This window comes from Phocoena sinus, chromosome 18 (assembly GCF_008692025.1).
Source record: "Phocoena sinus isolate mPhoSin1 chromosome 18, mPhoSin1.pri, whole genome shotgun sequence".
NCBI classification, from domain to species: Eukaryota; Metazoa; Chordata; class Mammalia; order Artiodactyla; family Phocoenidae; genus Phocoena; species Phocoena sinus.
Genome location: NC_045780.1, coordinates 47,302,773 through 47,327,663, shown reverse-complemented (window position 1 = coordinate 47,327,663; position 24,891 = coordinate 47,302,773). Strand labels below are relative to the sequence as shown.

At 39.3% G+C, this 24,891-nt stretch overlaps 1 protein-coding gene across 1 annotated transcript; it reads right to left on the bottom strand.

Annotated features, from left to right (window-relative positions):
• Positions 1 to 366: 366 nt before the first annotated feature.
• KLF5 (Kruppel like factor 5) lies at positions 367 to 17,972 on the bottom strand. Its single transcript, XM_032611528.1, has 4 exons — positions 17,393 to 17,972; positions 14,149 to 15,022; positions 13,100 to 13,159; positions 367 to 2,191 (listed from the first exon to the last, which is right to left on the bottom strand). The coding sequence occupies exons 1-4, from the start codon at positions 17,642 to 17,644 to the stop codon at positions 2,013 to 2,015; spliced, it is 1,365 nt and encodes a 454-aa protein (XP_032467419.1). The 5' UTR covers positions 17,645 to 17,972; the 3' UTR covers positions 367 to 2,012.
• Between the last annotated feature and the right edge of the window lie 6,919 nt (positions 17,973 to 24,891).

Here is a 24,891-nt window from a genome sequence, read left to right as displayed (position 1 = left end):
AAGGAAAAAAAAGTTAAAACCCTAATTCTTGTTTTGTTTACCTCTGACAAAACTAGGCTATATACAAGTTAGCTCCACAGTGTCTTCAACTAATGATCTTGAAAAGGTAAAGTCAGTATGTGTCTGTGTAATGACCAGAGGGGGGGCTAAAGAAATCAGCATTCATGAAGTATGCCTCCCTTTATACCTCCGATATTGTAAAAACAAGTTCCTCTCTTTTGTCTTAAACAAAAGTAGATACTGGTTCAAAGTGGGAATTGTTTTCTTATTAACTGCCCACATAAAACAGACCCTTTTATATAGCTATGAGAAAGGAATTTGTTCATTGTTTTTGCTATGGTAGGGGAAGAAGGAAGGCACAACATGAATCTTTTAGGCACTTTTTATTTTCCAAAAAAATTTGTCATTTATATATATAAACATCTCATTCTCTCAAAAAATTCTACAACTATACAGCTGTTTGCTCCATTATTTGCATAGGAAATGACCACAATACAAAAATAAGAGGGAAAAAGAAGCAAAACAGCAACCAACTTATGCTTTCCATGTAGGTATGTTTCCACGTATAAACATTTTGAAGCCTCTTACAAAATATTTACACCGTTTGTCATCTATTTACACGTTTTTAAGAGCAACTTTTCTAACAAACAAAACTATAATTTATCAAGTTATGAAAATTTTCTAAAAAATTTACTATATTACCACAAAATAAATAAAGATAAACAATATTTTAAAAACAAAATTAAATTTTCATTTCCATTAAGACCGCTTTTGGCATTTTGCTTATTCATTCTGCCCTTTGGTTGACAGCATCAGTGTCACATTACTATTTTATATTGCATATGTGTAGCACTTACTTCCTTAAGTTTTCAACATGTCATTTATAATTAAAGGCAGACACTGAGTCAGTATTAACAACAGATTAACTAAACTGCACTGTAATTTAGGTAAAATTACTGTGTCTCACTGTATATTACATGCAAAGTCGACATAAACTGGCATTTAACCAACTGTACTGCACGAGCAAACATCTCGATATATGAAACCTGCATCATAAATTCCATGTTTCCATATACGAAAAACTACATCATAAACTCAACATTGCCATGTGAAAACTATGTAAGTCCGTCTTTTTAAAAAATGATACTGTTCAGCTTGCTGTAAGAGGTTTAATTTTTGAATATTGTTAACTGTCTTTTAGCTCGAGTTCACAATTCATACAAAATGTCGCTCGTATTTAAAATAAACAATCTGATTTTAATCAGTGCATGAAATCTGCTTTTGAAGTTCATTTGAATGATTATTATCTCTTCCCCCTAGAGAAATGAATTTGGTAAGGTTTTAAAAGGTATCTTACCACAGGTTCTGTCAATGTATTCATGGTTATTTTCAAAAGAATTATTTATGATTTTCCCCCAAAAGAATCTTAGAAAACGTGTAATAAACCTATAAAGCTGATTTGCATATTTACAAAATTTCGAAGAGCAAATATAGGCAACTCATATTTTAAAAAAACAAAAACAAAACAACGTTTGTTCAATGGCTATTTGGAATTGCCAGGTATGCTGCGCACCTCTAGAGAATTACCTAGTATTGAAAAAAACTCCTCTGATGTCAAGTAAAATCTTGACACACAATCCAGCCGACTTCCTGTGCCTGCCAACTGACTTGTTTACTAAACACTGTCACATTAAACGGTGGTGCTTTGGGAAGAACACTGCAAACACGCCCTGCACGCCCGATCCGCACTGAGATGAGGCTGCCTGTCTGAGATGATTGGCATCTGCCTGGGTGAAGCCAGGTTACAGCAAGCATTCCAGATTCTGAAAAGGACCAAACACTTTGGTATTAATACAATGTATTCCCTGTTTTCTCAAATATACAAAATATACATTTCCAGTCTTTTGTTTTCGTTTTCATCTTTCTCTATATAGTTAAGTTTGTAGTTTAGAATTTTGCCAAGCGAGCGGAGGAGCGGCGGCAGGCGATACGCGGGCGGCGGCAGCGGCAGCTCAGTTCTGGTGCCTCTTCATGTGCAGGGCCAGGTGGTCCGAGCGGGAGAAGCTGCGGTTGCACACGCCGCACTGGAAGGGCTTGGCCCCCGTGTGTTTGCGGTAGTGTCGGGTCAGCTCGTCCGAGCGCGCGAACCTCCAGTCGCAGCCTTCCCAGGTGCACTTGTACGGCTTCTCACCTGTGCCAAGGGACCAAGAGGAGGAGGTGAAGGGGTGACTCGGAACACGGACACAGGCAGTACTGCCTGCTAAGGCGTTTCTCTCAAACTCATGCTCCGAGGAGGGAAGTGTGCGAATTCCTTGATGAACTAAAAACCCCTCGAGTCATCTAGCACAGAGAGTCACTGTTTTGCAGAAGAGCACTTAATTACAGAGAGAAAAAGTATTCTGTCCATCAATACTATAAACTTAATGGACCACAACTGAGATCCTTTACTTCAACAAAGTGGTCCTAAAAGTTTCTGAATTAGCCACACTGGAACGTCCAGCACGTAAGCCAGTTTGCTTGAACACATGGCTTTCCAACATGGACTACTGGGCACTGGCTCTTTGAAATTCACTCCAGTACACATACGTACACACCTTCCCATTTTTCAGACTGAAGCAAACCAAAGCTGGAAAAAGAGTAAAGTTGAATGGTGCTAAAGCTTTATGCATTTGCTATTTAATAATTCCTCAACCAGATCAGAAAGTCTGGTACCAATAACTTCACTTTGGTGAAGGGTCATGAAACAGCCACAACAATTCTAACATTTGCTGATAAATGCATTTAATTTTCCTCTGCAATGCATTGAGCCAAAAAGCAAAATTCACTCCGTCAACGACGTGCCAAATGCATATTATATGCCAGGCACCGTCCTGAATGCTTAGGATAAAACAAAAATGCCTGACCTCATGGAGCTTGTATGTGTAACATATAAAAGCCTCTAATTCAATCTTCCTGTTCTTTCACAGCTCTCTTCACTTAAATGGTGAATTGATATATGGGCCGCTGCCCTATCCCTTGCAATCTGTATTTTTCTTAATGTTGTCTAAAGTTTGCTGGTTGCTAATCTTTCAAAACTACTCAATATTGGCAGCCCAAAAGGATTCTGCCTATAGTGGCACCCAAAGAAACTCCCGGATGGTCTAGCAAAGGCCTTTGCTACCCTTCACTCCAGACCAGCTTCTGACTTCATGCAATTACCCTGCATCATTGCATATTTTTGATATACAAATAAAATTAATGTCACTTTTGGAAAAAAAAAACTACTTGCTATTTATAAGGCAGTCGTAACTCCCAGTTTTAGAATTGATTAGTTCTATTTCATTAAGATCATGTATTCCTCTAAATAAACCCCCAAACCTAAGAACTTCTCACTGAGCATTCACTAGTAGTTCCTATATTTTTGCTTTATTTTGTTATGAAAATTTTTCCCTGAGTTTGTTTAAGATGAGAGCTTGTGAAGTCAATCTGCACATTAAAGTACTGCTGGCTTACTGCTGAGTTTTATATGGATAGCATTTTAAAACTCTGAGTAGCCAAACTCCTAAATTCCTTAAAACGTTTTCTTCTGCAAGGGAAGAGGTGCTTTGAACACTGGTTACTCAGTACCACAATGAAATCCAACTACCTTTCTGCCTGATTTAGCAGGATCATATTCAGGAAGTTGTAAGATTACTCAACTGAGTCCAAATTTTAAAAGACATTGTTCACATCAACTGAGATTTCCACAGCTCGTGGTTAATGTATTTTTGCTGTCCTGATAACCACTCTTGACACCTGAACAAAATCCCATTAAGGACAAAGATGGAAGGGCCAGAGCAGCCCTCTGAATCTTGTACCAGTTACTTCCCAGGAGATTTCCTTTCAACGCCTGTGGTGTGCACCCCTTAGCCACCCTTCGCCTCTCCTCTCCTCTGCCTCTGAGCCAAGACACAGATATTTTTTGTGTTTTTAAGTCCCTTTTAGGTTCCTACTGCTCCATTAAAAAAAAAAATGCACACCTCAATACCTGAAGTGTTTTTTTTTCCCCCTCAGAGTAAATTCAAAGAATTTAAGCTAATATACTTAAACCTTTTGAGTAACAAGAAATAAACCACTTTTCTTTCACTTATATTCACATGTAATCTGTTTAATACATAGAAACGTCTTAATGCCAGATGTAAATCAAACAGAAAAAATTAACCTTTTGCACACAAGTGTTTGTTTTTGTTCCCCGTGAAAAATAAATCACAAAAACAAACATGTTGGTTAAATACTTTACTGTCATTTAATGGGAAGAGAAAGTTATTTCTGATGTCTGAGGCAAGGAAAAAAATTCCTAAAGTGCCCCAATTTTAAAAGAAGTCATTCTAGTCTTTTGAATTGAATAATTAAATGGCAAGAGAACTGAATTTTCAAAGTTTATTTAAGAAACAAGGGACACTAGACTCTTTTTGTTCACTATTTTTACTGGCTAGGAAGCAATAAACTGCATCAGTATTTTTTAAAGTTTACTTTACTGATTGGTTGAAAAACGGTAGCCATGAAAATTCCTAAAACATTTGGGGGTTTGCTCTCAATTTATATGTATCTATAGATTATTCAGCCAAGAATACTACCACTGTCTGGACGTTAGTTATGGGGCCAGGGCTTCACCATAAAAGCAAGGACAACTATTCCCCACTTGAGGCAGTTTCTACGGGATTTGTTCAAGTGTCAACACGGCTCAAGTAAAACATTGTAGAGGAAACTGGTACCCAATTTCTGGCCAAATGCAGATTCAGGCCTTTCTTCCTCAGCCAGAAACACTATGCATAGTACTTCTGGGAAACCAAACTAACTTCCTTTAAGTTATTTCAACAAGATAGAGCTTTCAAAAGTTTAATTGGATTTTTACAGAATCTCTTTCCAATACCACCAATTTAAAATATTTAGTTAAGCTCTTTCAACATCAACTGTATTTTTAAGTTCTCATGCTGTTAATGTGAAACTTTCCAAAGGCAAAAAAAGAAAAAAAAAGTGACAAATTTGTACAGCATGTAAAACAAGCTTCAATTATCTCAAATAAAGTATGTACTTTCTCATTCTCTTTTAAAATTACTAGGACTATTTTACTAGAAATCCCTGATCTTTTAAAAAATTGTTAAGTTACACATACATATGGGTCCATACTGATTAAGTCAATTAATGTTAAGCAAAAACATTACCAGTAGAAGAAGGGAGCAGGCAGAAGCAGACACTGAGCACATACTCCCAACTCAGGTACTTGTATCTCATTTATCCTCACAACACCTCCAGGAGTCAGAAGCAAAATGATGAGCTCCACGTTCAGAAGCCTGGCCTGCCACTTTTCCTCAATGTCCTGCCTACATCCTCCATTAGCAAACACTAATACACGCTCTATATGAATGATTTAAGGAACACAAAGATATTGTTCACCTCTATTTAAAGATTCTGAAGCCACTTGTGAAGGTCAGTTAATGACTAGCTTAATGGACTGAGAGCAGGCCTGAAATCACAGACGGTCTGAAGCACAGGACACACTCCGACTGAGCCATCCCTGGTTGGGCGGAGATCTGCTTTTCAGGACCTGTGGAGTCCTGAGAGCTGTTCTATGCTGGGACTGACAATCCCCAAATATCACCTAATGACGGCTCTCTTTTACCTCAGGCTAAAGGAACTTCAGTGGGTTAGCAGAACATGTCTGTAAAGTATTTGAAAAGTCTTTAGCGATGTTTTTTCTTCTGCTGAATAGATTAAGAAATGACTTTTGAATCTACCACAATAGAATGGGAAAAGTTTCTCTGCTCTGCTGAACATACTCAATAGACTCACACCAAGGCCTTCCCCTAGAATGTTCTACACAGATTCTTCTAACAAAAGAAAAATATCACAGATGGCAATATTTATCTTACAGTAGTTATCTTAGGTAACGTTTTTGTTACAGCAAATTTGTGTACCTGGTTTCCTTCCTGATGGCTAAAAAATAAATCCAATCAATTACGTTTGACAGAGGCCCAAAATCATCAAAATTCAAGTCAATGTTTAGTAAAGTAGAGTAAAACCTGTACTGATGAGTGTGACCTGTACCAAGCGACTTGCAAAACACAACGAATAAGACTTGGTCTCTGGCCTCAAAGAGCTTAACATCCATATTCTATTCTGACTGTTAAAGTGGAATAAAATTATTTCAATAGTCAATACTTAAGCTTAATTCTTAGAATTTGAGTCCTTGATGCTCAAAATGAGCTCTTATTTCAGGAGGAAAATATTTTCATGCAATTCAAGAATAATTAGATCTTTCCCATCATTAGCGACTTAAGGAATTTAGAGCTGAAACAGTATACATTCTAATAAAAGGATAAAAAAAAGAAGCTTTAATCCAAGATTAAATGAACTCATAGGGAAATGTTAGGTATCTTAAAAAACAGATAAAGCAAGATGATTTGGGCTCATTAATTCATATTTCTATATATCTATATCAGTAATTTTCCATTAAAAATCTTTTTACTAAAGGTCATTGCAGAACATCTCCTACACCTGGCAACAGAAGGGTAGGCAGTTCATTTCAAAGATCTGTATTGCCAGTATTTGCAAAATGCACCTAATGTTTACTTGATATAGTATCCCTGTCAATAACATACTCACTTTAAGGAGGCTAATTAAAAGGATATATTAAGAAATTCCCTTCTTTCTCCCTGTGTGTGTGTATCTCTAAAATCGGACTCACCTGATTCCTTCTAGAAAACCTCTGAACAGTCCAAGAGAAATTATTCCACTTCTCTATATCCCCATCATCACTTAAATGTGATTTAAATGACTGCTTTACACTGGCACAGATATTGCTGAATGAAGGCTTCAAATAGCTGTATTTTGACTCCTTAACTAGCCATGAAAGTTCCTCAAAGGCAGAGACTGTCTTCTATTGCCTCACTTCTCCTCATGCACCTTTGGTTAATCACGTTTGGCCCAAGGCTGACCAACTTGGGAATTTTCATTCACGAAAAGGAGGGAAGGTATAAGAGACAGGGAAGCATCTAGTGTGAGGCCACCATATTGTGTCTTTTTTTTCTACAAACCCACCTGCAGCAGGGCTTTGCCTGGTTCTGTTTTGCTGAGGACCACTGAGTGTAATCTGATTAAAGGTACATTTAGGCGAGAACCGTACTTTTAGCCTCTTCAGAAGGACATGTTCAGAATCAGTTGATTATCCATCCTGAAGTTGTCCAAGGATAAATCAACTATGTAAATGAGCTTTCTTTTCCAGAACTGGACTGGATTTGGTGAAAACCAAGCAGTTGTGGAGCCCCTAGTGCTGGCCAAAGGCAGCCGGGGAACTGCCACACCTGAAGGGGACAGGGGTGGGTGTGATATCCTGGGTGACAGGATAACTCTACCCCAGCAGGACCAATCTCTAGGCACCTAAGCTCCTCTCTGCTACTTCTCCTAGGGGTTCTGGACAAAAACATCCTCTATCATTGATAGTGTTAATGAAATACCAATTCCTGAGTCTCCTGACAAAAAGACAACATTCAGATTCACCTTCTTGTAATAAGAGCCCAAACCGAATTTTTTTTTTTAAAAAAAGCAAAGTCTTGGTGAAATATTTTACCTTCTCCTTTTTAACCAAACCAGAAAAATTCTGTTTTCATTTTTCTAGCACTGAATGAGTACTAGATATCCTTTCCTTTAATTTGCACTTAACGTGGTTACCTTGACCTGCAGATTCTTCCCAACTCTTAAATGTTTATATTTATAAAGTAGTCAAAAGTATTTTCTTTTGCCCCGATGTTTTTTAATGAAAGCTACCTATGGTGTACTTCTAAAACAGTAACTCACCCTTAATCAGAGTTGTTAAAGATCCTTGAATATAAATAATACAGGCTGACAGAATAGGAATGCTGCTACAGAGACACTTACTGAAGTAGGACATTACTTTGTTTCTAATCTTTCACCTGAAAAGACGTAGCTCATCAAGTCAACAACTATTACTTTCTATAGAGCTAAAAATATCTGCCAAAGTAAAAACCTTTGGTGATTAAACAATTACTTTAAAAAAAACTACATTCTCACTACCTGTTTCTGTCTCAACTTCAGCAATTCTATTTAATCCATCTATGAACCACCTTTTCCCACTAATTTATAAAAACAGAAGGAAGAAGAGATTCTCTTTGGATCCTCCACAAGATCAGTCAAAAACGTTTACTTAATCAAATTATACTTCTTAACCTTCCATAAGCTTTATCATCTCAAAATAACGTTTAATCAATTTCCTATGTAAATGTTTTTCAGATGAAAGAACAAGTCCCAAAAGCAAAGTTTAATCTTCCCAGTGAGTCATTAAAAAGAAATTGTTTCTAAGCTTTCACGCTCATAAATACCTTTCCAGGGGTCTGAACCAGAGAATCTCTTTAAGCCACTATTTTTTTTGTTTACATTAACTTGAAATTGTCAATATAGAAAATAAATTTCAAAGCTGCCAACAAAAATAATTTAAGAATGTTTAACTAGTAACATATAACACAGGCTAAATGTGATACTTTTTCCTGCATAGTTTTCAAATATAGACTCAAAAAAATCACTGAGCACTAAATAATTTCATGCTGCAAAACTTCTTCGCCTCTACAGATAACACAGGTTACACATTTAACCAATATTGATCTCTAGATCCAAACTGCATGATCTCCACTAAGGCCATATATACAATCATATGCTGATTTTAGCTCTAAATCATCTTTTAAGGAAATAAAGTCCTTCCTATATTTTTTAAGTGTTTTACCACTTCCCACAGTTCCACAAAAGGAGTAACTCATGCTCAGAACATTATGAATGTTTTCTATTTGTGGGGAAGTGCTACAAATCAAAATACCTTTATTATCAACATGGTCAGTATTTTAAAATAAAAATCCATACCTAATATATTTAATGGATAATAAGTGTAGAGCAAGGAACTAGACAGGAATTTATACCTAAGGATTTTTTAGTACCCAAACTGAAACTAAAATCAATGCTTAGCAATAAATCTCTAGCAGAGATTCTGTATTTTAAAGTATTCATGGTAACATCTTAATATAAATGTCATTAGAAAAGAAAGTGTTCTACAGAGCAAGTAAGGCAGAACGTAGGAATTTAGTCTCTTTACAAGTAGGCTTGGGCTCAAAATCTTTGCAAGGCCTACTGTGAAATTCTTTCTTAAACAAGGGATCCCAAATACAGCTCACTGTGAGATTCTAACAGGACAGTGCTTCACCCACAGTCCATTTTGTGTTGTTATGTTATTTATGTTTCCATTTTCTTCTGTGGGGTGTTTCCAACGGTCCTTTTCTTGTCAACCCATGGCAGGGCGTTCTGGGGTCATTTAGTCCCCACGTGGCAGCCCGTGCAGAGTCTGGGTCTAAGGGATACTGGAGCCCAGTGCGTGTGCTGCTCAGATTCTGCACAGATGCTCGTTTTCTGCCCGGCTCCAGACAGCTGACAAAGGACCTTAAAATGTTACCATACCCGCTTTTCCCAACTGCTTTAGTATATACTCTAGGGTTAAGTGCACAGCCATATATGTGACTACAACTACTCAGATTTCAAACATCTGTATTCAGAGTTCACTATTTACTTCTGAAACTCTTTCTTTGGAAAGTAAGTACTTTTTACTAATGTGTAAACACAATTTTCAAAGAAATTTCCACACTCAAGAAACCAGTATCAGATGATGAGAAATGTTTTCAATTTCTTGCAAATAGTCTTAACTTTTCCTATATTTTGGCCCCAAGCCTGTGCTCAGAAGTTTTTAAAATCTTCACTACGAAATTAAAGACAGTAAGATGTATGAGCAGAAACAACATACTGCTGGTTGCAGCAGAATGTTCTTTTTGATTTATGAATCAGTTTAACAGTCACCTTGATTTGTAAGGGCAGAATGGTATGTGAATCTCTTTTTTAAAAAGGTGCTTGGGAGCAGCTTTCAAATGATGGCAATGGGTAAAGCCCCTTGTACACATCATGAGGCTTACACAAACTTCAGTAGAATGTTCGAATTTAAATGCTGTTAAGAGTGCAAATAATTTTATTTGGAAATATACACATCTTGACACTGTTGCCTAGAAGCAGCCATAATTATTTCTAACCAGAAGCATGACATGTATATACACACACTACAAAAAACACACAAACACCCCCACACACGTTTAAGGGTACCCGTATAGGCTTATAAGTATGGTACCACATGTATATAAAGATGTAGCATGTTTTTAAGTGAAACAGTTTTTTCCCTAGAAAAGAGGAAACATCCGTTTCAGGTATCCTGTCTACCCATATATAGAACTTTTTATTATTTGCATATTCTTTCTGAATAAAGAAATTGAAGTGTATAAACTTAGAAAAACTTGAATGCTATGAGACTTCTGGTTCAAGAAACTGATTATTTTCTACTCTTTCATCCCAAATTTTTTTAAAAAGGTCTTGTTTTGGAAGGACTATTTCCTTAGGTTCAATTTTTAAGTCAAGAAGCATTTGCAATCTAAAAATCCAGAATATGCAATTAAATAGAACTCAGGCATAGGCTGTTTTAATTGCTTAAATTGTTTTTAAAACATAAGGTAACTTGACATTTTAAAGCAACACAATTATACTGCAAAGAAATCCTAGGGTCCTTCACATTCTGCCTGCAAAATGGCAATCATTTCAAAAGTCATTTTTTATTTTTGATATCAAAAACAAGATCGACCTTCCCATATAAATCGTTTTTAAAGTCCCCTAAAAAATTGTCAGGGGAGGTGGGCAGGGGGTGGGCGGGAGATAGAAAGAAAACAAAAATCTAATACATGAGAGCAGTTACTTAGAAATACCTGGGCCTTTAAAGGAAGAAGAAGAAAAAAAAAGACTTCGCTGGCTTCAGATACATTCATTAAAAAACAACAGGCAGGGAGGGGAGGATGCAATGAGAGAGCACAGGTAATTTTCAAAGGCATTGTCTAGAAACTAGAAATGAGGAGAAAACAACCTCAATGCTCTATGATTACCCAAGAACGGGTTTAGCCAGATGAACAAGTCTGCTACAAACCCTCCCCAAGGCATCTGAAAGGCTATCAAACAAAACTTTATTAAACTGGATTACAGGGTCTCACTCATCAGATGTCGATGGCCACACATTTATGATCTGGTGAAAAAGTCGATGCATGGGACCCAAACTAGGCCTACATCTTCTTTTTAGTTGTTTTTTGTTTTTTTTTTTTTTAAGTACGAGCATTGTTAAGACAACCCACTATTAAATTTCTCTGCCAGCAGGTCAAGTTCCAGAATCCTAGGTATAAGCATTCAGAGCACTAAACCCTGACAGGGGTTGCAAGGCCACTTAGATATGCTCTGACTACATCCCTGCAATAAGCAGTTGATTACATCGTTATATACTATCACCCTCCTCTTTTATTAGGAGACTTTAACCTCAGGAGAAACGTGTTCTCTCCTTTCTATCTCCTGTTTCAAGGACTTTCAAAGGAAAATAAAACAATCGTTCAGAAGTTTTGAAGGTATTTCCTCTTCTCCTTAATCAAAATTCAAGTAAAAACCCATTTTCAATGTTTCCTTAATATATAACACATAAAGGATAGTTTAGTATTTCTATAGGGAATGTTTTCATGGCCTTGTCATATGTATTCTGAAAACTTCAGGTTGAGTTTATATGCTTAATGGCTGTTTGTTTAACTATAAATACAACTTCTACTTTGGGCTGCTGAGGTAGGATCTTTCCTTTTACAGAATCAATCTGTCTCTATCCAAAAACTTTGGGCCGGATTAACCCATTGGTTTCACTGATAAATACATAAGATGTCTTTTCTTTAAAAGCAATTGCTCAGAAAGCCCTGGAATCTACCACGTTGTCACCAACACTATTCAGGTTTGAAGAAGTAGTGTTTATCACTGCGATGTCAAGTAATACTTCCTAACGTGCATACAAAATGTCTGCAGCCATATTCCTCTTAGAGCTCGATCTCAGCACTGACCTTTGTTCAAAGGCTTTTACTTTTTAATGCAGCAGTTAAGAGATAACTGTTTCATTTATCAAAACTCAATTTCCATAGTAACATCCAGCCTGGGGAGATTCAAGTCCTCAGACTAATCCAACAACCCATTCAAAGGAACTGTTGAATACTTTGGTTTCCATAGCAATGATGGAATAAAACATTTTGCTAAGTCATTGCTTTTATTAGCAAACTTATTCTCTGAACTTTAGGTTAAAGCTGCATTTACTGAGAGAAAAAAAACCAAAACATCACTTTGTATAGGTTCCTCCCTTTACGGCTATCCTTTTAAGAAAATCACGAACAGTAACCACCTATATATTTGCAAACACTTTGGGTACTTGGAGGCTTTTACAGCTTGCCACCTCGTTTCGTCCTCAAATGAGTTCTGATGTAAAGTTTTAAAATGAAAAAGCATTTTTAAATGATTGTAAAGATCTGACAAGATATGTATTCACAAAATTATAGGGGCTAAACATGTTAGACACGGATGAGATATAAGCTAGAATAAAGATAAAGTCTCTCCAATGTATAAAATACGGGCTGGGGTAGGATGTAGAGTAACTTTTAAACCATGGCCCCAGTTTTGCCTGATTTTAATACTCTGCAATTTCGACCCTTTCACCAAGCACGGAAAACATGCTAAACGCAGATATTTTAGGTTAAGGTGAAACTAAAGATAACGTATTCAGCAGTTATGCTTTACATGCTAAATAGAAAAGGTTTTAGTGTTTGATATAGTTTTATAGAAGCCAACTGATTTGCTGCAGAGGGAGAAAATGAGTTACATTTTTTCCTTCAAGATAGGAATAGCAGTGCCATTAAAGTTTTAAAATCCATTAGTAAACTTCGTTGTTTATGTTTGCGAGCAATTAATTCTATGTGAGGTGACAGGGCAAGGCCTTAGTGAGGGAACGTCAGCCTTCCTGGAACCAAACTTTTTCACTGAACTGAATTTTGAGCCAGGCCAGTGCTGAAAAGGTAGGCCATTAAAAAAGTAAAAGTTGAAAGAAGAAAGAAGAGATCAAACCACGTGTTGGCTTTTAAAGGATGAATACCACTTAACACTGTTTACAAAACTCACAGAATTAACAAGAAAATTAACATACCAGTATGAGTCCTCAGATGAGCTTTTAAATGAGAAGATTTTGTATAAACTTTTGTGCAGCCTAAAATAAAGGAGAAGAACAGCGTGTCATTCTGGAGATCCTTTTGCAATCTTTACATTTGATGACTCAGTGTTTAAAATCTGGCTTTAAAGAAGAAATCTCTCACGCAAGGAGGTATTTGAAACTTCAATTTTAAGAGATGTCTTAAAGCATACTCCCCTACTACCTGATTAAAGGTATAATGTGATTTGCTTTATGTATCACTTTAGCAGAAAGAGAGCAGGCAATCAAGCCAAGCTACAAATGGGAAATGTGTGCTTATACCAGTAGGTGCTTTATACTAGTAACACATACTTCAGTGATTTAAAAAATTTTAATGGCTCTAGAGCTGACAACGTTAAACCATTATGCAAGATGACTGCAATTTTCTGTACTCCCACATTTCTTGTTTTTTCATTTAGTATGTCATGCCATATCATGTATAATAAATTATACCCTGTATTAATCATAAACTAGCTTATGCCAGCAACTTATAGATATATTCATAACCGTCATCAGTTTATATTTTGGGCCACGTATCTCATTCAAGAATGAGCGTATGTTCACATGCTATCAGAACCAACCTTGAAATCTATTCTGTAGATAGTTCTGTCTTGTAGCAATCTACTCTTCATTCCCACCCCTTATTTTCCCCTACCTTACTTAAGTAATCCCTTTTCAGAGTACTTAATGTAGAATTAAGAACTCCAATTTAGATTGCTACGGTAAACAAAGAAAATGTAGCAAGACTCTAAGGTATATAATATTAAAGAGAAAAAAGTCCAAAGTAATCTTTTTTTCCAAATATTCCAGACTTTTTAACACATCACATAAACACTAGGTAACTAAATGGTTACAAACTTGGGTAAGGCACAGAGACTGGGATGCGACAAGAACAGAGTAGGTGAATTTTTTTTTTTTATTGTCAAGCACTACTCTCCCGTGTAAAAAGGCACACACAAACACACACTAAATACACATCGATGCTTCAACCAGGTAGGATCACATACCCGGATAATCGCAGTAGTGGATGCGTCGTTTCTCCAAATCGGGGTTACTCCTTCTATTGTATCTGACAGGCTGGATGTTTTGCGAAGTAACTGGCAGGGTGGCAGGTAAATTTGGATTATGAATTGCCAGTTTAGAAGCAATTGTAGCAGCATAGGATGGAGGTGGGGTTAAATTCTGGAGCATCTCTGCTTGTCTATCTGGACTTCCAGGCTCTGAGCTTGGTGGTGACGGGGGGAAGTAAGTGGCCTGCTGGGAAAGAAACTGACTTGCCATGGGGTATGTGCAAGGGGGCATGCTCTGGAATTGCTTCATGGCAGTCTGCGGGACGGCAGAGGTGTGAGTGTTAAGACCCGCCATGGCGGCCGACACTGAAACATTAAGACTGTCCATCACTGCTGTCTGGTTTGTAGAACTGGGCATATCTAGATCCGGTGTATTCAGGAGCTGGTAGAGGTGGCCCTGCTGGGGAGGGACAGAAAGATGAAGGTCTGGTGTAGGAAGTTCTTGTTTGATGAAAATATTGTTCACCTCTGGAGCTGCGGTCTGGTGGGAGCTGAATATACTGGTGAACTCAGGGAGGGCCTGGGTCGGGGCCGGAGGAGGGGCTGTCGTTTCACTCTGGTGGCTGAAAATGGTAACAGGTTCTGTCTTGATGTGTGTTACGCACGGTCTCTGGGATTTGTAGAGGCCAGTTCTCAGGTGAGTGATGTCGGGGAGGAAGACGTTCATGTTGATACTGTAAGGTAACCCTTCACTGTCAGTGAAGAACTGGTCTACGACTGAGGCACTGTCTCGTCTATACTTTTTATGCTCTGGAATTATAGAAACTGGAGGAAGCTGAGGTGTCAGATACTTCTCCATTTCACATCTTGTCTAAAAAAGAAGAGATACAAACATGTATAATCCACCCAACTCATCATCTCAGGAAGGACAAACTGTGCTTACTAAAAATTCCCCCCAACAATCCTTATGAAAAGTACTAAGGCAAACTCCTAAGTGTTGCTTATAAACATATCTGGTTTATTTGTCAATTGTGTAACAAAATGGTTCACCAAAAACTTACAAAACTGTGTTTAACAAGTATTTGGTAAAATAGCCCCCAATCAACCCCAGATAAAAAGTGAAAGAGACAAACCAAGAAGAAAAAGGAAGCAAACAGAAACAATATTCCTTTCTGATGCAATAATAAAATATACTTTATCATCACTCACGTACAAGCAAGGTTCCCTGCCCCATTACATTTATGTTTGCAGCTGAAATACAGTATTGTAATATGGCCAAATTACCTTGATTCTGTTCATGTCATACAGGTAAATTCAGTGTTTAAAACAGAAAGAAAAAAAAAACCCAGCAAACCTTAACCATAATATTGAAAAGTTTCTCTCTCTCTCTCTCCTTTTTTTTTTGCTTGGGTAGATATTGCTAAAATATTTAATATAAAACATATTCCTTGGCTATTTCAGTGCCTTTTCCATTTTATAGTTCAGTGGAAACTTAAATACAATGTCTTGAGCAAAACATAGTATCCACTGAAAAGAACAAACCAACTTCACCCTTCACCATTTGATCTAAATGTTGATTTTAATCTGCAGATTCTGTAATTGGTTAATATGATAATGAAATGTTCCTATTCATATCCCTATTTAAACAGATCTTTAATTACCTAGGGGAAAACCGTCCCCTTGGTAGAGTGGTGCTAAGGGGCCCGTGGGTGGGGATAGGCTGCCTGTCGCCAGCACAGTCATCAGCCAAAGATTTATCGTGTGCTCCTCAGTGGGCCAATGCTACATTCCCCCTCACTCTGTAAAAAGCTCAACCTTATCCTCGTGGCTTCTAAGCAGCAAACTGACAAATAACCAAATCATTTTAAAACGGTGATTTTTTTTTTTTTTTTAGGACACAACCCAGCTTGTAACTGGTCTCCTCCGTCTTTTCCAGCTATCGTCTTTCCTGGTATAACATAAACTTCTACAATTTTTTACACTGAAAAGAAATTTCAACAGAAAAAAAACCCACAAACACACACAAAACACCCCAAACTAGATGCTCATAGAACGATCAACCACGGTATCCTAACCAGTGAATAATACAGTCATTTTCTGCTACTACTTAATTTCAAGTGTTTCAAATCAGACCCCGAATCATTCGGTGTGGATATAGACCGTGTCTCCCGCATAGACACGATTTAAAAATAAAAATTAACGCTCTGGTCTTGTGAGTCACTTCTCTGACAAATGCCACTGCCCTTTCACAGCACTGCAACACTCGCAGACCTCCCGGAGCAGAGCTGGGTAGCAAATACACAGTGTACCAAGGGTCTATTAAATGAGGCGTCTTGAAATAAACCGAACTAAACCCTTTCGTGCACTTCGCTCCCATGGTGGTTAGTGGTTTCTGATTTTAGCTCTTCCAGCTGTTTGCATGTGGGTATGTTTCCAATTTTTTTTTTTTTTTTTTCCTTGGGACAGGCTAAAAGTCCCGGGAAGTTTTTTCTGGGCTATATGACTCCCTGCGTGGGCGAAAGAAACAGGCGGTTGCTCTAATTCGGCTGCCGGGCAAGTGTAAAAGCCAACTGCCAGCTTTCATCGAGGCTCCAAGAGGAAATTTACACGCACATGAAGAAACCAACAACCCCCGGTCTTTCTTTGTCTTTCTTTTTAAGTTAAAATAAGCGCTCCAACACCACCTTAGCTTTCCCAACTCCCGTTTCCCAAAGGCAGCCCTACGATAGCGTCTAAAGCAGGTTGCGCCAAGGGATATGAAACTAGCACCCCGAGGGGCCTCCCTACAGCACCCCGATTTGCGTTTCCACTGAACCCGGGACGGCGTGGGACGGGGGTGGGTAGGGGGAGAGTTCAAGGCCGGGGCAGCGGCAGGAGGCGGGATTAAGAGGACATGCGGAATTGAAGCGAAGTAGGGCGTGAGGTACGAGGTTTCATCCCCCGAGTGGAAGAAAACCAACTAAGGTGCGTGTGAGCACCAGTTCCCTCCTTACCCTTTCCCGGACAGAGCTGCCAGGGCAGATTCCCCTTGGACCCTCCCCTTCAGGTACCCCCACCTTCTCCCGGCGAAAAGCGAGTGCCCGGCCAGGAGGGCAGGGCGGGGCTGCCCCCCAGACCCGGGCCGCGGTGCGCCCCGACGCGCGCCCCAGCCTGGAGCGGCCCCTGTCGCCCGCGCGTCGCAGCGGCGGGACACGCCCGAGTCCCGGGAGGGAGGCGGAGGGAAGGGAGCAGCTCTTCCTACCTGGACCAGCTCCTCCGCTGGCAGTCTCGGGCCGGCGGCGGGCGGCGGCGCCGGCTGTGGCGGCGCGGGCTGCGCCTGCGGGTGGTGATGCGAATGCTTCAGCTCGTCGCCGGGGAAGAGCGCCGCGTCGCGGGCCGGGTTCGCGGCGCCCAGCACGGGCTTGAGCTGAGCGAACACGGGCTCGTCCTGCGGGGGCGGCGGCTGGGGCATAGGTCCCAGGCGGGCGCTCATGGTCAGCACCCGCGTAGCCATGGGAACTCGGGGGTCGGCTCCGGGCGCGGGGTGCGGGTTGAGCGAGCTTCCCACGTCGCCCACGCTGACTCGGGCCGGCGAGCTCGGCGCGGGGCGGCGGGCGGAGGAGGGGAGGCTCCGGGTGGACCGCTCAGCTCACACCAGGCGCGGTTTTTGAAGGCGCGCACGAAAACCCAAACTCTTCCGCTCCGCCTCGCGTGAACGCCGATGTCCTCCCGGCGACCACTTTCTCCCGCCCCGCCACGCTCCCTCGCTCTCCCCGGAGCCCGCTCCCGCCACTGCCGGTGTCCCCGAGCGAGCTGCTAGCGCGCGTACCTGCCCCGCGACTACTGACACTTGACGCCCGCCTCTATTTTACCCAACTCTTGGGGGGCGGGGCCCAGCGGCGAGACTGGCAGCGTTCCGGCGAATCCCGAGGCCCCGAGGCCGGCCGGGCCGGAGCAGCTAGCCTATGAGAAAGGAGAAGCTTGCCCAGAGCTCCGCCTCCGCCGGGCGGACCGCACCCCTCTCGGGCCACGAGCTTCGCGCTCAGGGCGGCAGCGCAGTTTGTACACAACTTCTCTGACAGATTGGGCTGGCGGAGCTGGGGGCGGAGGAAGGGAAGAAGCGGGTGGAATCTGGGGAAGAGAGGGAATTCGGGTGGAGACGTGGAGGGAGATCTCTACGGACTGTTCTCTGCCAGGATTAGAGAGAAAAAAGAGTTTTGCAGGTCTTAGGTGTTGTGCAAGGACCTGAAACTCAAGCTGAAACCTAGAAGGCAGCTAGGTGCGGGCGCTAGGGTTTTGAAGAGTTTTGTTTAATGAGCGTGTATTTTTAAATATACAAAATGTACTTTCTTTAGCGCAGAACTAGGGGCGGTGTGATAAATTTAAAAACAGCTCTTGTCTCTGTGTATCTTTAGCAGTGAATATATCCATTTAGCAAAGCAAATTTGGAATGTCCTGAATAAAAGTTTTAATGGCAAGTATTTTTTTAAGTCCTTACATAAAAGCTTTTTTTTTTTTTCCCTACAGTATTTAAATGGGTAGGAGTAGTTTTCACACACACTTCAACCTCGTATCCGTGTATGGAGAGGAGGGGGATGGGTCATATGAATTTTGAAGTTTTTAATATTTACACTGTTGATTCTAGCCAAAGCATGCAATCTAATTTAAGCACTGACGACTAGATGAAACGTATTTAAATAGACATTACATCTTTGACTTATTTTTGCTACCACTGTGTGTTCAAAAAGTGGAGTTTAATATTTACAAAACAGAAACATAGCACATTTACCTTTCACCATGGCACCTACTCCTACGAAAAGGCAACCAAAGAAGCCACAAACGTTAGACAGGCAGCAGCTCTGAAAACTGGGAATCCAAATTTGTAGGAAAGTAATAGCCAAAATATATGACTGTCCATTGACTGTGTTATAATGGGAAGGTGAATTTTTGCCAGCAATCACCTAAGGAAAGCACTTTCCTTAATCTTTAATGTTCTTGTACAAGATTTTTATCTGGCTTATTGGGAAGCCGTTAACAATACACTGAAATAAAAATGCCTGGAATATTACTACATATGTGTATATATGGTGACAGAACACTATACCATTAGACATTTTTATATATACAACATCACTTCACAGTAAGGCAGCTTTTACAAAAAAGAGTTCTTAGGAAAATGTTCTCCTCAAGAAGTGAATCTAACAAAGATAGGGATCTCGTTTCAGTGTGTAGATTAAAAAAGTTTATATACACAAAGTGTTACAGGTGTTTATTATTAGAAAACAAAATTATGCTGTAAAATATATTTTTTCTCCTTTTCATTCTGTTCTTGTTAATGATTCATTTTTAGAGCTGTGATCACTGATTTCAGAGAATGGTTGACGACTACTTTCATGTTACCAAAGTATTATTTAATGTGTTTTGGCAAATTTTTTTCTAAGCAATCTCACACCATCCACCTTCACCTTTAAAAAGCCGCCCTGATTTTCTCTGATATTGAACCCAATTATATAATTAAATAATTTAGAAACAGATTATAGAATTGGTATGGGATTTAATGTAACTTTAAAAAAAAATTGAACCTTGCAAGATTTTTAGTACTTAATGCTGATCAAACCTGTGTGATATAGATAACTCAATACAATTTTGTATTCCTTTTAACTTTAAATCTAACTTAGATTTAATACAAGTTGGTATCTATTTATATTTTAATTTGCTTTAAAACCTATCTAGACCTTTCCTTTTGTCTCTCTCTCTCTTTTTTTTTTTAACCAGAGCGTTGATGGCCTGTTATTTCAACCTAAGCTTTTGCTACAATAAAATCCAGTTCTTTTACTGGAAATATTTCTACATTTCACACCATTTTTTAACATGCTTTCATTTACAAAAGCATTTCCAATGCAAAAATAAAAGCTATTTGATAAACTTTTAATAAAATATTTTTATAGCCCCTTAAATTTTTTTCATATTTCCACTTTTCTTAATGAATGCAGATATGAACCTACCTATGGTTGGGCTCGAAACATATTTACAGCAGAAAAGCTGAATACAATCTTTTTTGATCAAATACAGTAGCATTTATTTAAATTTCATTCCTGACATAAGGGTTCATGAAATAGGGCTGCCACTTTTAAGTAACAGTTTCTCTGAAATACCCAGGTCTGCAGTCTCACAGAAAATAATTAGCTTAGCACTGTACAATAGTACAGAAATTGGAAAGAAATCCTTTTCTGAGACATTTGCCATGCGGTTCTGAACATATAAAAGACATGTTCAACCAAGCTTACTTGCTGTTGCTGTGAACACAAATGCTCCAGCTGCAAACCTGCTTCACTGACTTAGCCAAAAGGGTTAAAACTTGATAAATATTTTTCAAATGTTCCAGGTTCTGCATTGGCGTGAAGCCAGACAGTGTGAATGGACAGATACTCAATTACTTTGAACTTTCTAGTTCTTTGCATTCCTTCCTGCTTAGTAGTGCTGTACCATGAGGGAAGATAGGAGAAAACAAAAAACAAATGTCAGGTTTCAAAAATCAATTAGTGGCCTGGCAGTGGTGTGTTAACTGAACTGTGCCAAAACAGAGAATTCGGAGGGAAAGAAAGAAGAAAAGTTGAGTAGTCAAGTTAGGTAGGAGGGTAAGCACAGAAGCAGTGTGCATGCTTGAGTCCTTAGTCACTGGGCAACACAGATTTAGTCTTAGAATAAACCCTAAGTGTCACTATCTTTACGGGAATAAATACGCCTGAATGTGTGGAAGCTGAATAGGCATTCAACGATGGGGGAAGGGGAGGTTTGAAGGAGGCAGTGGAAAAAAATGGATAAATAGCTTCTGAATGATGAGATGAGCGAAATATGAAGCTATCACTAGGGCAATGTTCGCAGGAAGACACGGCAAAAGAAATATCTATATTCAGTTGTTTGGCTGACACGTCACGGAGAGCTTGAAATTAAGGGATCTAGAGTATTTTTGACAACATTTTATTCACTTTGGAAACTATTCATGGAATATTGCAACTCGGTAAAATCAAAGTCAAATTTCCAAGTGATATTGGGCCATAGAAAAAGCACAACAAAGAATAAAAATCTTTTTCTTTTTTTTTTTTAATAAGGGAGTAAATTCTCCTCTAGGGCAAGATTATTCAATTTAAAGTGACTTTTTTGATAATCATTGATTATCCACCTAGTGTCAGAATCTGTATCAGTAGGAACGTAAGACAGAATTATTGTCCTTTATTTCACACTTTTAATCTTTTCTATTCATTAATGGCAACTGCTTGTACCCCCACATAAAAAGAAAAAAATGCCATTGAGAAAAGAACACAATAAACAGAAGCTTCAAATGAGATTAGTCAAAATTCAAACCATTTTGACTCAAAAAATTAAGACACACAAGAAAAGATGTCCTTTCCTTTTGTGATGAAACAGTATGTAATTTAAATAGGATTATAGACTTCTTTTTGAATAAATTAAAGTGATGTCAAGAAAAAAGCTTCATATTCTATTTTTTTACTCCCTCAACCTCAGTTCTTAAGGAATTAAATTTTATATTTAAGTTTGGAGTTAAACGTGTTCTTCCTGAAATAACTCATAAAACTCTCAATGTGCACTTATTCCTAAATGTACTATAATTTATCCTATTTTCAAAACTCTAGTAATATACAACAAACAGTATTTTACCTTTTGGGGGTACTGGGATTGCTTTTTCCACCTTGTTAGTATGATAAGCAGACAACTATAAATGCCTTGAACCAAGTTACAGGCCAGGCATACTGTAGCTTAAACTGTACAGTATTTGAATTCTGACTCTCAACATGTTAGGAAAGGTCAAGAGAAAAATCCTGAACTGAAGTAGTTACACCAAACAATCTTTTAGAACACTAAGGAGGCCTCATCACCGGCATCACAATGAGCAGTGTTTTGAGCCAATTGCTGTCCATGTGATGACAAAAGCACTAATGGTCCTAGGCTGTGAGGCACTCCTACTGAATGCTCAAGTGAACTGTGCACGGGGCACAAGAAAACACGCCTTTGGAGGTTAATTTGTGAATGAAATGTGTAAGGATAGTGCTAAGCCCAATGCTGGCTCTTCATGCCTTTGTGTCTATCCACTGGTGATGGTTGTGTAAACTTGTGTAAATTTTGAAGAGGACAGTCTGACAATAAGCAGAAGAAGGCTAAAATGTAAACAACGTTTAAGACAATAGATAATTCTCCCTCTAGGAAAAATATTACATTATACACTGAAAAGAACCCAGGTATCCAACGATAGGAAAGTAGTTCAATAGCAGCCACTGAATCTACTACCATTTTCATATTATTAAAGGATATTTAGTCACATGGGAAAATACTCATGACATGTTAAGTAAAACAAAGTAAAGAGGTTTTTATAAACACAGACCCAAAGATGAAAAGAAAATACAAAACACGTATGTATTTTGGTGGCTCTCATTGGATGGTCAAATGATGGGTGGTTTTACATTGCTTTATACTTTTCAATAGTTTCTAAATGTTTCACAATTGCCACATATTTCATTTGTAACCAGAATAAATGTTTTCAATAAAAAAAATACATAAATGTTACCTCTATACAATTAAGGGTTTATTGGAACTGTAGGTGAAGATCAAATGATTTTCCATTTGAAAGCACCAAATACAGCCACAACTTGCCGGCACCCTGTGCTGGGAAAATATGTAAACCTTCTTAACCAAGCCAGTAGATTTTCAGCATTCACTGCAGAATAAACAAGCTGAAGAGAGATTACAAGGTTTGAAGTTTGGAAAGGGATAACCTGGGAATGTTTTAAATATAAATATGCTTTAATTTATTTCCTAAGTGATCAACAAGACTTCTGCAATGATTTATACTCAAAGTTATTTTGGGTATCTCATTTTACTTTCTTGCTTTGTTTTCCCCTATTAAATGAACCAGGTTATTTACAGTGTTTTGACAAAATGCATAGACTCTTAAAAGTTCATATGCATCTCTTAAGAGCTGTTTGTGTTTTTTGTGGTTCCCTCACCCCCCGCCCCCCCCCGCTCCCCCCCCCACCCCGTCACGCCTCAGGGTTTGTGGGATCTCAGTTCCCCGACCAATCCCAGGGCCACCACATTGAAAGCGACGAGGCCTAACCACTGGACAGCCAGGGAATTCCCATTTTTGGAGTTTTTTAAATTCTAAAATATTCATAAAGACTATATAGAGTAAAATGGTTTCTAATGGGATGTCTTTACTATCTTCTCTCTGAGAGCCTTTTTCTCCTTACTGGCACCTAAAGTTGTTTAAAGTAATTCCCAAACTTGCTTTCTGGGAATTGAAAATTAAAGTCAGCGGAGCATATTGGTGGTGGTCTAGGAACTTAATATTTTAAACATTTTTCTATAAACAAGTCAATAGAGAGCTGCTTTCAGAGTTAAGGGCCCACATGCCCCTTCTCCACCCTCCCTTCATGACCTCAACCCACAAGTAAAACATACACACACACACACACACACACACACACACACACCGCTATTCTAAATCATCCAGCACATCACTGGTGCCTGAAAACATTTACTGAACACCCTTAGTGTGCTGAGCACTGCTGTAGGCCTTGAAAATACAAAGATGGGTAGGATACAGTCCCTGCCCTAAGCATTATCTGACAGGTAACTCCCCCCACCCCCACCTCAAATATGTTTCTTGCTTCTCAGTAAATTGGAGTCCAAACTCTTCAGTTCGGGATGTTGAGGCAACCCCAGCCGATCTTTCCAGCCTGGAATCTCCCTACACCGCCCTGCCTCTTCTCCCAGGAGCCTTAGGCTCTAAGCATAGGGATTATTTGTCATTTCCCAAATGCCGCTGCTGTTCCCTCCAATGTCTGTCTTTGACTACATATACCATAAATCACAAGCCCAGCTAAAATCCCACCCCTCTCCCAAGGTCACTCCGTATACCCCAGTAAAAATTATACTCTTTTGGTTTCTTCTCCTTCCCATTAGCTTTGTATCCCCAGTAAAGCATTCCTAACCATCTGCCTTGAATCCATCTCCCCCTACAAAATCGCATGCCCCTGCAGGACACGAATGGTCTTGTCTTTGTGTCCATCATGATGTCTCTGAGCACAGTGTCCCACACCAAAGAGACCACTGATGTTTGGTGAACTCAATTTTATTCTTATAAACATAAAAGGTAAAATTAAGAATAAAAGTTTCATAGAATGCCATCTTAAAATGTAGAAGAAATGAGTTAGAAACATCACCCTCTTAACAACCATTGTAGTATTAATTGATTAAGGCAAGAATTAATGGAAGCTAAAATGATTGGGTACCATTCTGATGAGAAATAGGATATTTTACATAGTCTCAAAGTATTTCCCCACAAATAAGGTATTAATTACAATGGGAAAAATAGTAACCTACCAATGGAAAAACTTGGCAGACACTACCTTAAGCAGATGATCAAAATTCACATCATCATTAATGGGACAAATTGATATCATGGGGTTTTTTTGATGTGATGAACTGAGAAGGATGCAGTGTTGTTTATCTTGTGTTGTATTGTACTGTACATAAAAATACATCACCTGAGGGCTTCCCTGGTGGCGCAGTGGTTGAGAGTCCGCCTGCCGATGCAGGGGACACGGGTTCGTGCCCCGGTCCGGGAAGATCCCACATACCGCGGAGCGGCTGGGCCTGTGAGCCATGGCTGCTGAGTCTGCGCGTCCGGAGCCTGTGCTCCTCAAGGGAGAGGCCACAGCAGTGAGAGGCTCGAGTAACGAA